A 16,441-nucleotide genomic window follows, 5' to 3' on the forward strand; every position below is an offset into this window, starting at 1 on the left:
CAATGGAGGTGGTATAGGGTCATTCCGGTGGTCGAGTTTCAAGGGTGGCTACAATTTTTGGCTAGGGGTAGCGGTGGTCAATGATAGTCTAGGGTTATGGTTGAGACTTGAGAGTAAAAGGAAAAGATGAATTGAAATTCCAAGGGGATTAGCCTGCTCCAATGTTAAAAACATTACTATGGTTAGCTTTCTTAACTAGAAATGTGAGGAAAAACCTTGATAATTCCATGTATGACATGAAACATATATCACGAGACCTTACATGAATCAACATTTTTTTTTTGGCTACTAAAATTTATGTCCACAAATAAGGGGCTAATAGTTTGCAATGTTATAACCAAGTAAAACACCCTTACAAGGAAAAAGTTTTGGATGGAAATTTTCAAGAATGATGTTACTCCCATCATTCATAATAATCACAACACTAGGAACTGCGCAAAGTTTTAGGAAAGTTAGTGGGTAGAGCAAATAAGTGGAATTTTGTAATATAAAGTATAGTTAGTAAAGATGGGGTTAATGCCAAACTGGAGCAATGGAGGGAAAGGTAGGAATTTAGAGGGTTTAAGCTAAGTTGGAGTAAGACTGAATATTTGGGATGCTGCTTTGGTACACAGAGGGGGACAAGCGATGATGTAGTGAGCTTGGACGGAAAGGACTTAACCATGAGTGAATGTTTTAAATATCTTGGGGCGATCATCCAGAAAAATGGTGACATTGATCAAGACGTAGCCCGCATGGATTAAGTCGGGGTGGCTTAAATGGAGAGCGGCCACGGGAAAATGTTTATGTGACCGAAGCAATTCGCTTACAGTTGCAGGGGTTTATAATTAACTGAATTACTTAGAATAGCTGCCTATTTCTCTTGATCTCCCTGAACACTGTCAGTGGTTTGGTTTCCATATGGGTTTCTTATATTATTATTGTGGTTGTTCGTCACTTTTTCATGCTTATAGGCTCTTGGTTCTATGCTTCTGCGATTACCTTCTTTCATGTTTTCAGGCCTCTATGATAGATTTGTTTGTTTAAAACTTTTTTGTTAAATGATGCTTCTGGAAAATTTGCTGGATTTTGTTGGAAATTGCTAATAAGACTTTCCCTGGGCAGCTGCAGACAGGTAAAGATCTCCGGTATGGGCGAGTTTCGCCTGCAGAATTGGTTCAGGCAGTTCATTGAGATGCTCTCGGCCGCTGGGGTTAATATTGATATGGAAACACAGACACTGCTACGAACAAACTTGACCCTGCAGGAACGACTTAAGGATTCTGAAGCAGCATTCTTGCTTGAACAGGTCTTTTGTCCTTGATCATTATATACCATTTATAAAAAAATATCTACTGTTTGCTTGGAAATTCATGACTAATATCTTAATATAAATGCCTTAATTCTAAAAGATTTTCCTGAATTTGGGGTTTATATTCATCACGATCATACTAAAGTCTTGTTCAGTTCAACTCCTCCTGGGACTTTAATTAGTTACTTCATTTTGAAGGTCTAATCTTAATTATTTATCACGTGGAATCTTGTTATATACTTCTCCGTTCTTTTTTTTTATTGCACCATGAGTGATTTTATGCTTGCCAATACAACTTTGGCTATTAATATCTTTACTTATACTTTTGTAAAAATTATAAAAAGTTGATATTTGAAAAGTTGATTTTGAGATGAATCTAACTGGATCCCACATGACTATGTTTTTCTTTACGAATAAATCACAAAAGTTGGTCAAAGAACATTATGTGAATAGTTTAAAAGTCTTAATGGATAAATCACAAAAGTTGGTCAAAGAACATTATGGGAATAGTTTTAAAAGTCTTAATGGTGCAACAAAAGTAAAACAGAGGAAGTATTTTTTTCAAATTAACTTGTTAATTCCTCTTTTTTTTTTTTTTTTTTTTTACTTGCAACATTTCATGCTTGCTAATGCATTATTTCCATCATTTATATTTCTTATTATCAATAAGTAAAAATTATATAACTGTGATATTATGAAAGTATAATCAAGATGGATATATCAAGATCCCACATGAATTAAATTTTATTTTTTTAAATTATAAATCATCAAAGGTAATCAAAGTAGTATATGCAAATAGTCTTAAGTTAAAGTGTTGCAAGTAAAAAATACTAAGTATCAGTTTTCAAAAAATTATAATATTCTTTTGTTTTCAAAAAAAAAAAAAAAAGAAAATATATATATATATATATATATATATATATATATATATATATATATATATATATATATATATTCTTTTATATCTTACAGTTTATGACGATTTATGCTAGCCAACCCCAAATCATTTTGGGAATAAGGCTTTGTTGTTGGTGGTGTGGTGGTGGTGTTGCACTTATGTTCATAATGAATGTTCTACACCTAATGAGATGCTCTTGTGAAAAAATGCAGGACAAGGCTGATACTGCAGCCAGAGAAGCTGATACTGCTAAAGCAGCGTGGCAGTGCCGGATATGTTTGAGTGCTGAAGTAGATGTTACACTTGTTCCTTGTGGGCATGTGCTTTGTCGCAGATGCTCCTCTGCTGTTTCTAAGTGTCCCTTCTGCCGTCTCCAGGTTTCAAAGACATTGAGGATCTTTCGGCCATGATAATCTTGATTGCTTCAACACACTTGGTTTTTGTTTTCTCTGGTACTCACTACGGAACTTTACCTTCACCCCCATCACCTTGTATGAGATAAAGAGATAGGTGACGATAAAGAATCAGATATGGGATGTGGTTTTCTAGCTCAAAGAGAGGGTTCTTTTGCTTCGGCTTCATTTTTGTGTATAGTGTACTGTATATAATCACCTGGGTGATTAGATCTTGGGTGGTCATCATAAACTCATTGTAATCATAAACCAAACAACTTTCCATTCAGATGGTAATATAGGTAGGGTTTTAGAGAGAAGCTCAATTTTTTGAAATATACGACTATTATTTTACATTATATATCTTAGACTTTTAATTACAGAGAGAGTGAGTAGGTACAGACGAGAAAATGATGTAATTATATACTTTACATTTACAATTTAGGTGTTCAATGGAATCTGGGATAGATTTGTATCCCTAAAAATGAACATGCCTTTTATTTTCTTCTGCTCCTATGACTATATTTATTTCTTTATTTCCTTCCTACATGCTTCAGACCCGAGGACTAAAAAAGCCATAGCTTAATTTTAAATCAAGAATGTGATCCCTGCTCAGATATTGACATTATTAAACCAAACCTTGCTCAATCTTTTATATCCTACGAATTGGTGTCAAATTTCTGTGAATAGAGTCACAAATTGGCCGAAAAAAGGAGATTGGAAAACTAAATGTATACAATGATTATGACTAAAAATCAGATTACTTGATGCCATTAAAGATGAACCAAATTTAGGCTCAAGTTACAGATATATCCTTGAAGACTTGGAGAATTTACAAAATCAGTTCATGCTAATCAACCAATTAGTCACGGCATTTCTTGGAGGAAAAGAGATTGTTGCTTTTCGACAAGACTGGTATACAATAGCTTGGTACAAAAATTAAAATAAAAAAAAGGTCCTGTTGTAATTACAATATCATATATCGACAATGAAAGAATCACCTCAGCTTTCCTTGGATACTCATACAAGGAAAATTATAAGGGTACTCATACAACAGATACAAAACTTGACCGCAATCAATGAGGAACCTGCATGTGGTAAATAGACAATTATAGTTAAGAGGTAGTAGCTTCATTATACCTGAATTGAAGAACAAGCTCCACCAAACATTTTCCTATATAATAATTTGATAATCATCTATGTATTCTTAGTGAACTAGGGCAAAGAGGTGCAGGAATACAGCTCCAAGTCATAAAATTATGCTTGGAATCATCTCCAGTGAGACTTCCATTCTTCAAAGGGTGTCCCGTCACACAATAAATGTTACATTTTGGTTTTGTCAAAGATACATAGGAAAAAACATTCAGTTAATTAGCAAAGTAGAATAGATCACTAAAACTGAGGCTGTAAGTGGCTTACCTGAGTATACATCATCTTTATCCGAGGTATCTAAGCAAAACTCCGTCATTTCCAAGAACAAACCCAGTCTTGTCATCTATGAACCTGCAAGCCACAAGGTTACTATTCAATAATGCATGAACCAACTATTTAGGAGTCAAATACTCATGTATCTGCAGATAAAATATTGCGACAAAATGCAAGTGTGTAAGGGATAAAGGGGGTTATTATAAATGTGACTGCAAGCATAAGGACACAGCTACAGATGTTTAAATAACAGTTTTACTTCTGTTTTCTATGGAACCTAAAACAAAAGCAAATTCCAAAACAAAATAAAAAACAATCTTTTTTTTTTGGATGACCAGAAAAACAGCTGTTCATGAATTAACCACAGCAATCATTAAGATGTAAGAGCTTACTTCACAGAATAAAGATTTGCTGCTATGTTGTCAGCAGCTTTGTCACGCGTCCAGGTCTTACCACCATTAGTGGATCTCAATAGAATTCCACTTCCTCCAGCTGCCCAAGCTTCATCCTACATTTCAGAGGAATTCAAAACATTGAGAGTAAGAAAGAAAAAGAAGCTCTCGGTGGGACCATGTGGAGGGCAGATGTGAAAAGGATACAAATTTGTCACTACCCAAGTAGACAGGATTTTCTTAAAAAGAGTTATAGTCATCAATAAAGATGTAAGAAAATATTATACTACAGAATACATGTTATTTTGATAAGTAAACAAATAGGGTCTTATTCAGTGTGCTACCCCTTTCACTTGCCAGAAAGAAAAAAAAAAAAAAAGGGGTGTAATCATTAAGGGCAACTATTGGCAAAGATATCATAGCTCAATGACATAACTTTAATGATACGTCTGCAACAACAAAAAATAATCACTACTTTGGAACATGATGAAATTTAATGGCTAATTAGTCTATCAGTGATTCAGGACCCTCATAGAGTCGTTGAGTAAATGTTGATGCTGATTTCAGATTTTAAAACAAATAAATAAATACTTCCTCCATTTTTTATTAGATGCATCACTTTTTATATATGGAAGTTTCAATTTAGATGCATTACTTTTCCTTTTAGTCAATAAATTCTCTCTGTTTCTCTCATATCACATGGACCCCATTAATTTTTTCTCTCTATCTCTCTACTCCAAAAATTGCCAAGGAGTCCGCAATTTTCAAAGTGATGCATCTAATAAAAAACGGAGGAAGTGAATAAATTTAAATCATACTTTTCATTCAATTCTCTGTTGCTTCTTTTCTTAAAGTAGCAGCAAGCCGTGGCTATTCTATGAGGAAACAGCATCTCTTCCAGAGAACAACAGTATATACAGTAAGCCATTGAACAGATTTAACACCCTCGACCCCCCTCCCCGCCAGGAATACAACATTAAGGAGAGACTTATGAGAGGAACTTAATTGGTTGGCTAGGATTGGGTTGTTATGAATCACAACAAAGGAAAACATTTTTAGTGAAAGATCTAATGGTAGCAACCGTTCTTTGTAGGGGAACAATAGCTTAAGTTATACGAGCCAAATAAGCACTCTTAAGTCTCAAGTAGCACACCAAGTTGACCACCCAACCATTCACTGCACCAAGTTCTGATGAGCAAGCAACCTATGCTTCAACACAGGTGCAGGTCAAGCCATTGCAATCAAACAATTGGACGGCTTGAATAATTTTCTTGTCAAAAATGAATGAGGTATTCCTTTGCGGTGGGCCTGTAAAGCTTATTCCTCTATAGTAGCCATCTTAAATTTTAAGATTCCATCTGACTGGATAAATCAACCTTGGGTGCAGAGGAATAGTCGAGCTCAAACTATACTCCCCATTACTGACATTCTAATACACCCAGGATTAAATGATGTCGATCAAATCAGGAACATCAGATAATTCTTGTGAAAAAAGTTTACTTAATGTATTGGTTTTGTTGTAGAAGATGACAACTTTTGGAAGACAAACAACGCAGAAGAGAAATGTTGTGAAGCAAGAGTTTCTGTGGGATGGGAAACTAAAGATCCAATCTAGGATCATATTGTTTTTAAAGGAAGGCTTGCCAGTTATGAGTATTTCCCAAGCACAGAGTCACAGAATCAGATTGAAGCCAAAGCCATACTCATGATACGAGAGACTTATTACAAAAGTAAAGCAGGGTCAAGAAATCCAGTGACAGCACCAAGGTAGCTTTGTCAAATCCTCAAGATAAAACTACCAGTAGAAATCTCCAATCATCCAAGATATTAGGACTCGATAAGAATTTTCATCTGTTATTAGTAACTAAGGTCCATAGGATTAATAAGGTATCTCACTGGTCAATCATTGAGCATAAACAGTGATGGTCAAAGAAGCAACATTTAGAGACATCTCTTCACAAGATGTCCCAGTCACCTTAACATAAGGTCTTTAAGGATAAATCTCAAAGCATGCAGCTAAATTAACCATTTCCTACCTTGGTTACGTTTATACAAAGGGCATATGCATAGGTCTTAGCTAGATTTCGCAGTCACTTCATGTTAGATGCAGTCTTGGTGATGCAGATATCCGATATTTATAGTTCTATTGTGTTAACAAATTCACATCAGTTTCACAGTAGAGCATATACAGTGGTCTGCAGCTCAACTGCACGCCATTTTATAGCTCAAATGATTGAAGTTTGAAGCCATTTTATAAAGAGAAAGTAAAAGAAGATATGCGATAGTACATATGCCCATCATAAGATACAAAATCAAAGGATACCTGTGAGCGATATCCAACGTCAAGAATGCCAAAACCACGACTTTGTACAGACACTTCCTCAAAGTCCTCTGACATCTGCAGAATGACACTGGCATTAAACTGAGACTGAAGAAAGCAGCAAAAAACCCCAAAGGAGTCCAAATATTTCATGATTGATAGTCTAAATATAAACATATGCAGAGAAAAGATAAAATCAGATTCATAATACATACACCATCCAATTCAAAATTATTAAAGCCAAATAACTTTCTGTAAGAAAAATTCAAGCAGATCCTAGACTCCAACAATCTTTCTTTTCTTTCTTTTAGTTTCATAATTCATTTATTCTTCACACAGACATAGGCATGATTCCAGATAACTTGAGATAAATTCAGAAAGAAAATATAATCTAATGTGAGTATGTAGTGACCCAGAAAGACAAACAGAGAAATGACATTTTCAAAAATTGTCTGAAACGCATGTAAATATTTTTAAAGGTTCAAAAATAGGGCTTGACAATAATGTATGATGACGCACAACAAGAGAAAGTAATGGAGTTCCATATAAAGGTAAACGATATTAGCACAGACCCCAGATCCCTTGCTTAGATACAGTCCACCACCACGTACAAGCAGCCAAAGACCACCATCAGCTCTCCAACCCATGTTCTGAATTCTTCTTGCAATTGTTCGGTTATGTGGCTGCCAGTAAGCCTGAAAATGATTTTATATCTATCAATAGGGTCCACTATAAAATGATGATTTTTTGTATACATATTTCTTATATCATCAGTTTTTGCAGGATCTAAAAATTGCAGGGCAAAAAAGGATGCTACCTGGCCAGGTTCCCAAGTCAGATAAAAGTTACCACGGCTCGAAACAGCAACATATCGACCATCTGGGGAGCGATTCACAGTATTGAAGGTACCTGTGTAGTAACTTGCACCACTGATACCACTAGAGACTGTTCTGCAAAAGCAACAAAGCTCTATAAGTGGAATGAAAATTGTATTCTTTTCTGTGCAACAAGCATCTTTCAAGTAAAATCATTTGTTAGTTACTATAATGAGAATGTCCACAGTTCATAGACTTTTGACTTAATTACCCATATGTTCTCTCCCTAGTCTTTCCCGCTTTATTGTCTCGTGGCTACCCTGATTCTCAATGCAACCAAAGCGAGACAATAAATCGTTTAAAAAAAAGGTGTTCATATAAGAGAACAAGGATACACTTAAAAAGGAAAGCCATACTGCAACAGTTTCTATCACATAACAGGAATGATTGTATATTGTATAACAGCAAGCTAAAAGCATGAAATGCAAATCATTGCAAGTCTAGCTGCCAGTGAAAGAAGCGACATCAAAAGCTGGCTAACGTCCTAAATTAACTTTTAAATTTCTTCTTAATTTAAAGATTACATATAATCATATATTCTGTCACAAAGGCCTCAATATAAAGGAACTATAAGTGACAAGGTTTCAGAATAATTCACCTGTTAAGAGTAGCTGAAACAGTCTCCTGCACAGCAGCTTTCCAGTTGTAACCCCCATTTGAAGTATTGTAAATTGCTCCCTCATCAGTTACCATTTCAGCACTGTTTTCTCCTGTGGCCTTTATATAAACCTGAAGAGACAAACTACCCTTTAGCAGCTACACAACTGCAAATTAGAAGAAAATTATATTGATTAAAACAAAACAAAACAATCATCTGTTAGTGGCTACTGAACAAGACAGAATATCTGTCTCAATTTTGTAAACCTAATTAAACCTAATCAAACCTAATCATTAAGTAGTCCTCAGAAAGCTTTCCTTCAAAATGATAGTCAATAAACTTCCAAGCAAACAGCAACTGGCCAACTGCTGAGAAGTGAGGATGGCAAATTTGATGCAGGACGATAAGGACTAGGACTCTAGGAGTCTCTGACAACTACTAATAATAGAAGGACAAGAACCTTAAATAGTTGGAGACAACATATACAACTGAAAGTTCCAAGTTTATCCAAAGGCAAATGAAAAAAATTGAGCGACGTCACTTCTTGAGCTCTTAATTCATATCTGCTTCTAGCAATACACCAATTTGACCAACCAAGAAAAAAAACGCTTACCATATCACCCGGAAGCTGAGAGCTCAATGGTATCCTTTTCCAGTTTTCCCCAGCATCATTAGTATACAACAGAATCGCAGGCTTGCCAACTATCCAACCTTCTTTCCCTCTGAAGCTTATGGAGTTGAATCTGTAATTAAAATCCTCTTCTTCAGCTGATGCTATCTCACGCGGGACCCAAGTCTGTCCTGCATCCTTTGTCTCCAAAATAGTTTGCCTTGTCCCTAACAGAAACCCTGCAAGCCAAACATTACTTCAATCTTTCATACAAGATTTCTTTTCACAGATACGAGAATCGGCCTTAGAAAGCACCACAAATTACTTAAAAATTCAGATTATGATTTTGTAATTTCTCAAATTAAAAGAACTTCAGTTTAACTTTGTAAGGGAAATACAATGAACTTGCTTCCTCCGTTTCAAAATATTTACAGCATTTGATTGACCACCCATCCTTCCATCCTTACTCTCTCGAGTAAGCAAGTCAACTACCTTCACGTCTCCAATGCAATACTGTTGACCATTAATATCTTTTACGTATTATAAATTATTATGACACATTGATAGCAGATGAAGTAATTCTGACTAGCAAAGGTAGTAAGGGCCTTCCGAGGTAATCAAAGGCGACACAAATCATTCAATCATTTTAGAAATAACATGTTGATTATCAAACTGAAGGCAACTATAGGAAATGATTCTGTAAATTCAGAAGGAGATTAGAAATGTGGGCCGAATTTCTAATGTATTTGAACGCTATGACGTGTTATGAACATTGTCTTAGAAACAAAATCGAGCTAGCTCCCACACCTTTGCAATATATCCAACACCAGTTTCAGCAACAAAATCAATTGAACATCAAAGAATCACATATTACATTAGTCGATAAAACACTAAATTTCTTGAATTGTTAGAAGATTTTAAATCCGATCAAAAGCTCATCACATAAAATTTATTTTAAATAAAAAAAATCCACAAAACACAATTCTGAAGATCAGATTATACAAAATTTACTTAAAATGAAAATTCAGCCAAAAAACAATTATTCAAATGAAAATTAAACCACAAATATCAGAAAATTCAGATGATCCCCAAAAAAAAAAAAAAAAAAGTATTCAAATGAAAATTAAACCACAAATATAAAAAAAATTCGGATGATACCAAAAAAAAAAAAAAAAAAAAAAAAAAAAAAAAAAAAAAAAAAGTATTCAAATGAAAATTAAAGTATTAAACCACAAATATTAGAAAATTCAGATGATACAAAAACTACTGAAAATGAAAAATCAGCCACTAAAACGAAAATCAAACTAGAAAGCGAGTACCGTGATTAGGATCATCAGGAACAAAGGCGATATCAAGGAGAACAACACCAGGATCAATAGGAAGATAAACTCTCTCCCATTCAGAAAGCAAGTCATCGGACTTCGCCGGAAGAGTAGATAACAACGGCGACATTGACAACGACAACGAAAGCGCAGTAGTATTCGTTAAGAAGACTCTTCTCGGTTGTTGTTGCGGCGGAGTAGAGGAAGCTGCTCGAGGAGGAGAAAAACGACGCCGTTGAAGAGGAGAGAGAGTGAGACGAGTGACGGCAGTAGTTGCGGCGGCGGAGGAGGAGGAATCGATGAATTGCAGTGGTGTTGAAGATGTCATTGTTGCCGGAATCAGTTTTCTCTCTCCTACTACTACTGGGATTGTTGTGGTGTTATCTTGTTTTGGTGTTTGTTTCTTATCTTGTTGAATATCAATGGTTTCGCGGGGTTATGGAATTGTCTGGATAACGTTGTTTTGAAATGCTATTTAAATATTAATAATAAATAATTTTTTGATTTTGATAAATCAAAAGGGGATGTAGCTCAGATGGTAGAGCGCTCGCTTAGCATGCGAGAGGTACGGGGATCGATACCCCGCATCTCCATTTTTTTTAATTAACAGCGATCATGTTCTGAGCTTTTTCAAAAAAGAGTTTTTGAGTCTTTTACCAAACACCAAAATCAGTTTTTTTATAATAGTCTAATAGGTTCAATAAGCTAGAACTCTCCAAAATAGCTTTTTAACATATTACGGTGTAAATTTTTGTATTTTTGTATTTTATACAGTAGTATTAACCAATTACGGAGTACTTATTTCAATGTAAATTTAATTCGAATCATGCATATTAATTTTTAGGAAAAATCCATGAAAATAATCCCACCTTTGGGCCGTTCGTTTTTAATAATCCCACCTTTGGATTATTTTTTAATAATCCCGCCTTTACCCCCCGATTTTTTTTAATGGTCCCAACCGGTCATGTTACCAATTATAACAGGTTACATGACACGTGGCGGCTTGTGATTGGTAAAAAAAATTAAAAAAAAGTTAAATTTATTTAAAGAAAAAAAAATAATTACAAAACCACCCACCAGCCCAAGCCACCACCCTTCCTAGCCGGAAACCACCATCTCCTTCCCCTACCCGACCGAAAACCACCGAACAACCACCACAACCCCACTCCCCCTTCACCTGAAACACCACAACCCCACTCCCCCCTTCGCCGAAAACACCACAACCCCACTCCCCTCAAAGCAACCATTTCCCCCGAAACCACCGCAACCCCCACTCCCTCTTCGCCAAAAACACCACATGTCGTCTGTAATCCCCCATATTTTTGAGTAAATTATAATTATATATTTTTTTACGTATACTAATATTTTTTTAATAATATTATACTTATATAAATATTTTTGGAAAGAATTGACAAGATAAGAACAATAACTTATATTCTAATAGTAATGTTGCTTCACTACTATATTTTAGAAACTTTTCCTATAGTAAGAAGAAAAAAAAATGATTTCAATAGCATAGTTACCCACTTTGGACCCATTACCATCATCCTAATTCTACTAAAACTAAGAAACAACAAACCCTTAAGCCCAAATCCTTATTTTAATCAAAGCTAACTTTACTCCTTGTTTCTCCACCATAAAACTCACGTATAAACCCCTTTTTCCCCATATAATTGTTGTTGCTTTTCTCCCTGCTCTCCTCCTACTGCATTCACGATCAAAAAAATAATAATTGCTGCCGCGCCGCCAAGCACACCACCAGCTCGCCCTATCTCTCTCCTTCCTCTTTGTTAGATTATTTCAAGTTATAATCTTTATTAAGTTTTTGTTTTAAATTGTTATTTCTATGGTTTAATGATGTTTAACTATCCTAAAAGATTATAAATTTATAAGTTTTATCATGTTTAAATTATGCATTAAAATTTCAGATTTATTTAGTTAAGAAAATTAGGGTTTAAAACTTGATTTTCATGGTTTTAGGGCCTAAAACGTGTTGCTAAAGTTATTTAATTAAAACATCATTATATTGTAATTCTATTATGATAATTGATGATGTTAAATTCAAAAACAAATTATCAGTTTTCCGTAATCAACTTTGATCTCCGTTCTTAATTTTTTTTTTATCATGTTTAGATTCTAACTCGTCCGATTTTTACAAAAAAAAAAATAGTGTTTTTCATGTGTAAAGGACGTTTTAATCAAAATTCACTACCTATGGTTGTGAGTACCACCCTCTCGTGGCCAAATTCAGCCTCTAAATATGGTTTTCGGACAGTTTTTGATTTTTAACGAAGGTTTAATGTTTAAAATAAATTTTTAAATTTTTATAAATCTAAACTTGCTGTAAATTCATGAATAAGCATGTATTTTAAGGTTTTTATGTAGGAAATTTTAAGAATAATATATAAGCTTTTAATTCTAGCAAAAAGGAAGGTTTTAAAGTGTTGTTTAATTGAAGTTTGAAGGCTTGATTTTTATGAAACTAATTGAATTCTAATTATATATTTCAAGTTTAGATTTTTGTATTCATACATTCTACTATTAAATTAAATTTTCAGATTTTTAACTTTGGTTTTAAAGGTTTTAAATTATGGTTTTATGATGGATTTTTAGGTTTTTAACATACTAACCTTCTATATAATGATTATTTCAAGTAGAGATGTTTATGAAGTTGTTTTATATTATTAAACTAAATTTCAAGATTATAATCCTTACTTTAAAGTTGCTGGAATTTTATGTTAGAAGCTATATTTTCATGATTTTAACATATAAACTTGTAGTTGAACTATTAAATTATTAACTTTGGCTATTGGGAACAATTTAAAAGCATTATTTCAATTGTTTAAGGGGTTTTAAAGTAAGTTAGTATTGCTGTAAATTATATTCCTTGGGTATTGATTGAATTATTTTTGTTTGGTTTAGGAGAGGACTTTGTAGAAGGCGATTTTTAGTCCCTATAGTGGCCAACCAACTCGTTTACTCAAAGTACGTACAAGAACACGAAAACCTTGACTTTGAAAGCATGTTTAAAGACTTGGAAAACCTTAGAGTCATGTTAGGGAAACTTGTAGATTGGATGAAAATTATTTGGTAGTGAGTTTGATTGATGATTAATGTGATGATTGGTTTGATTCATGTATGAGAAATGCGTATTAATTTTTATTGTAAGTATTATGTATGCAATAACTTGCAAGGTGAGCTTAGAGACAAAGGTACAAGAATATATGGAATGAATTATTATATCACTCGTTCATGATTATTGAAATGGAATGAGTAAAGGAAGATTTAAAGTCTTATGAGACGAGGTTGAGGATTGAGGTGCCTTATGCACTTAAGGTGTTTATACATCGAGGTAGTTAAAGGATTCAATATTAAATATTGTTTGTCACTAATAAATCAATAATTGAATTAGAAATTTGAATTGTTTGAATGATTGATGTATGATTGGGTGTGTTGTTTTTTATTTGAGTCATCACCAAGTTTAAACTTGTTTATCACGTAAAGTGCAAGATGGATGAGTAATAAAACTCTGGATTTGTGCACATCTAGAGTATTGACAATCAGGGGTTGGGGTTCACGGGGTATTAGTCGTGTACTTTTTAGAGGCCTTCTGATCTACGAGTCTCTTGTTTTCAAAAACTTTTTAAAACTATAAGGAGTTAGATGAGATCTCATACTAGCTATGGCCACAGAGTCGCGCCCGTCTGCCATTGGATGTTTATTGATGTTTTCAAAAGGAGGCATGGGGTTTTTCTCTTATTGATGTTCTGAAATGGAGCATGGGGAGACAACCTTGTCTATTGCTTAATCCAATCAATGAATGTAATGAAATGAACTATTGTTAGTGAAGTCTTAGTAATGTTAACAGTTGAAGCGTGTGTTTGAGTCAATAATTAAATTGTGTGTGCTGATTGATTTTTAGTAACATTTTAGGGATTCTTTGTTATATTTTGTAGCTTGTGTGTACTCAGCGTTGCTGATTGCGTGCTTTTGTGTATCTCTTTCCTGGTCATGGCCTTCGCCTTTTCAATGACCCTGTAATGATCCAATTTTTACACTTGTAATATTGGGGAGCAAATTAATCATAGGTTTATACATAATCAAAACTTGCATCAAGGTGGTGGGATTTTGAGTGGAGTGTTGGATGTTTCCACAGTACATTTCAACTCATAAGTTTGGATTTAATTTTAAACTTTGGTTTGATTTATTTAATACTTTTATTGGGTTTTGAATAAGAGCCTTAATGGTTCCAACTTGTAAGACTAAATTTGGTTTTGATTTCTGGTTTTGAAACTTATTTATAACTAAGTTAGTTTTTCTGCTGCTAAATTCTAAACTAGCCTTAACGTTTGAACATGTGGCGGTAGCATGTCAGTAATTCGACCTCTTGCAGATTGTTAAAGGTATTTACAGGTTTTAAAGAGAGAATTATTGGGGTGTTACACCGTCCGATTATGTGGGGCCGCCGATTATATGGGGCAGCCAATTTCAAATTAGGCTGAATTTATGCTTGTTGTTGCGATTTGTGGGGCTACGAAGTTCGATTGATGTTGTGAGCGGTTGTGGATGGTAAGGGGTTGGCCTTTAGGGTTGTTTCTGGTGAGCGGTTGTTGACGGTGACGGGTTGGGTTAAGGTGGCCAGTGGGATTATTTTCGACCATCACCATCACATTCACCTCACCATCACCATCAACACCATTGTTATGGTGGTGGTTCGAGATGGCTAGGTTCGAGGTAGGTGAATTCGCGAAGGGGGCTGGAGGTTCGTGGTGGTTGCGTTCGAGGTGGGGGGTTTAGAGTGGTGGTTATGGTGGGGATGGGGCTGGGTTGCGGATGGGGGTTTGGGGTGGTGGTAATGGTAGGGGTGGCTGGGTTCTAGGTGGGGTTTTTTTTTTTTAATTTTTTTTGACCAATTAAGAAACGACACGTGTAAATTAAACTTTAAAAAAAAAATTTACCTACTCAACCGGTTTCGGGTAAAATGGGACCATTAAAAAAAATCGGGGGTAAAGGTGAGATTATTAAAAACGAACGGTCCAAAAGTGGAATTATTCCCATGAATTTTTTCTTATTTTATTAAAAAGTTTAAGTTATACGTCATTTTTTTATTTAATTTTTTTTTTTTGACAGGCACAAGGGAAATATTTGATTGCTTAATAGGCTAATAATCATCTTTTCTTCATTTTTTTTTTAATGAAATTTTTGTCGCTTCACCTAGTGCTAGCCAAATCTCCCTATTGGTATTTGATAGGATTGAATTGTTGATCAAGTCTCAATAAGCTACAGTTAAAGTCCTTGTACAGGTGAAAAAGGTGTTTATTAAGTGCATTCGATATTCACGTCAAAATAACAATTGTAGTATAAGGGTTATTCTATTTATCTGATTTTCATTTATCTGAACTTGGGTTTGTTCTGTTTACTTTATTTGCACTTATTCCAGGTGTAATAAGTTTAGATAAGTTCAAATAAGTTTAATTAAATTCAGATAAGTTTAAATCAGGAAAAATAAGTTATGATAAGGGTAGTAAGGCCTTGTTTGGTTCACCTTATTTTTACTAATCTAGTCTGGTCTGATCTGATTGTCTGATTTGACCAAACTTTGACCTTAAGTGTACGATAATCTATAAGGAAAAAATATACCAAGTGGGATCTTGTTAGATTCGTAATAATGTGTAGTTTATTAATATGTAATTTTCACAATTTTTTTCATTACGAAATTAAGAATATTTAGCGATAAAAAATCGCACATAAAACGATGTTCTGATCTGAACTTATTTTTTCTGATCTGAACTTATCTTTTCTGAAATAAGTAAAAATAAGTTGAACTAAACCAGGCCTAAGTCAAGTACAAATTACATTTTAATAAGGTCTTATAAGTTCAGATAAGATAAGATAAGTTTAGATAAGTAAAAATCAGGTGTATAGAACAACACACCCTTATTAGACCTTATAAAAACTTATTTTAGCTATAATTTGTACTTGGACAATTCTTATCAGAACTTATTTTCTCTTGAACTGAACTTAAACTGAACTATTATTATACGTTAAATAAGTGAAAATAAGGTGACTAGAACCGACCTTGTGTTTTGACAAGATCGAGTTAGAGAGGTACATATTTAAGATGGACATTAAATGAATTTAAGCTCATAAAAGCTTAAGACTAAACTTGAGTTCGAATCAAAGTATTACAAACTAAGGTTGAATATCTTTAATCAAGTTGAGTATTCAGGTAAGTCGAACTTGAGAATTCAAGCTCGTAAAAGCTAGAGACTCAACTCGACTTCAAATCAAAGTATTACAAACTAAGCTTAAATATCT

General features: G+C 34.2%; 2 protein-coding genes and 1 non-coding gene across 3 annotated transcripts; 2 read left to right on the plus strand and 1 right to left on the minus strand.

Moving 5' to 3' along the window:
* The first annotated feature begins 1,176 nt into the window (after positions 1-1,176).
* LOC110692009 (baculoviral IAP repeat-containing protein 3-like) lies at positions 1,177-2,723 on the plus strand. The gene is made up of 2 exons (XM_021869001.1): positions 1,177-1,288; positions 2,402-2,723. Exons 1-2 carry the CDS (start codon positions 1,205-1,207, stop codon positions 2,597-2,599), a joined length of 282 nt encoding a protein of 93 aa, XP_021724693.1. The 5' UTR covers positions 1,177-1,204; the 3' UTR covers positions 2,600-2,723.
* A 592-nt stretch (positions 2,724-3,315) lies between these two features.
* LOC110692010 (photosystem II stability/assembly factor HCF136, chloroplastic-like) lies at positions 3,316-10,538 on the minus strand. The gene is made up of 9 exons (XM_021869002.1): positions 10,121-10,538; positions 8,805-9,040; positions 8,192-8,322; positions 7,536-7,668; positions 7,291-7,413; positions 6,722-6,796; positions 4,399-4,514; positions 4,001-4,084; positions 3,316-3,669 (listed from the first exon to the last, which is right to left on the minus strand). Exons 1-8 carry the CDS (start codon positions 10,449-10,451, stop codon positions 4,018-4,020), a joined length of 1,212 nt encoding a protein of 403 aa, XP_021724694.1. The 5' UTR covers positions 10,452-10,538; the 3' UTR covers positions 3,316-3,669; positions 4,001-4,017.
* A 105-nt stretch (positions 10,539-10,643) lies between these two features.
* TRNAA-AGC lies at positions 10,644-10,716 on the plus strand. Its single transcript has one exon. It is a non-coding gene; the product is annotated as a tRNA-Ala (tRNA).
* The last annotated feature ends 5,725 nt before the right edge of the window (positions 10,717-16,441 follow it).

The sequence above is a fragment of the Chenopodium quinoa genome, unplaced genomic scaffold (genome assembly GCF_001683475.1).
Source record: "Chenopodium quinoa cultivar QQ74 unplaced genomic scaffold, ASM168347v1, whole genome shotgun sequence".
Taxonomy (NCBI): Eukaryota; Viridiplantae; Streptophyta; class Magnoliopsida; order Caryophyllales; family Amaranthaceae; genus Chenopodium; species Chenopodium quinoa.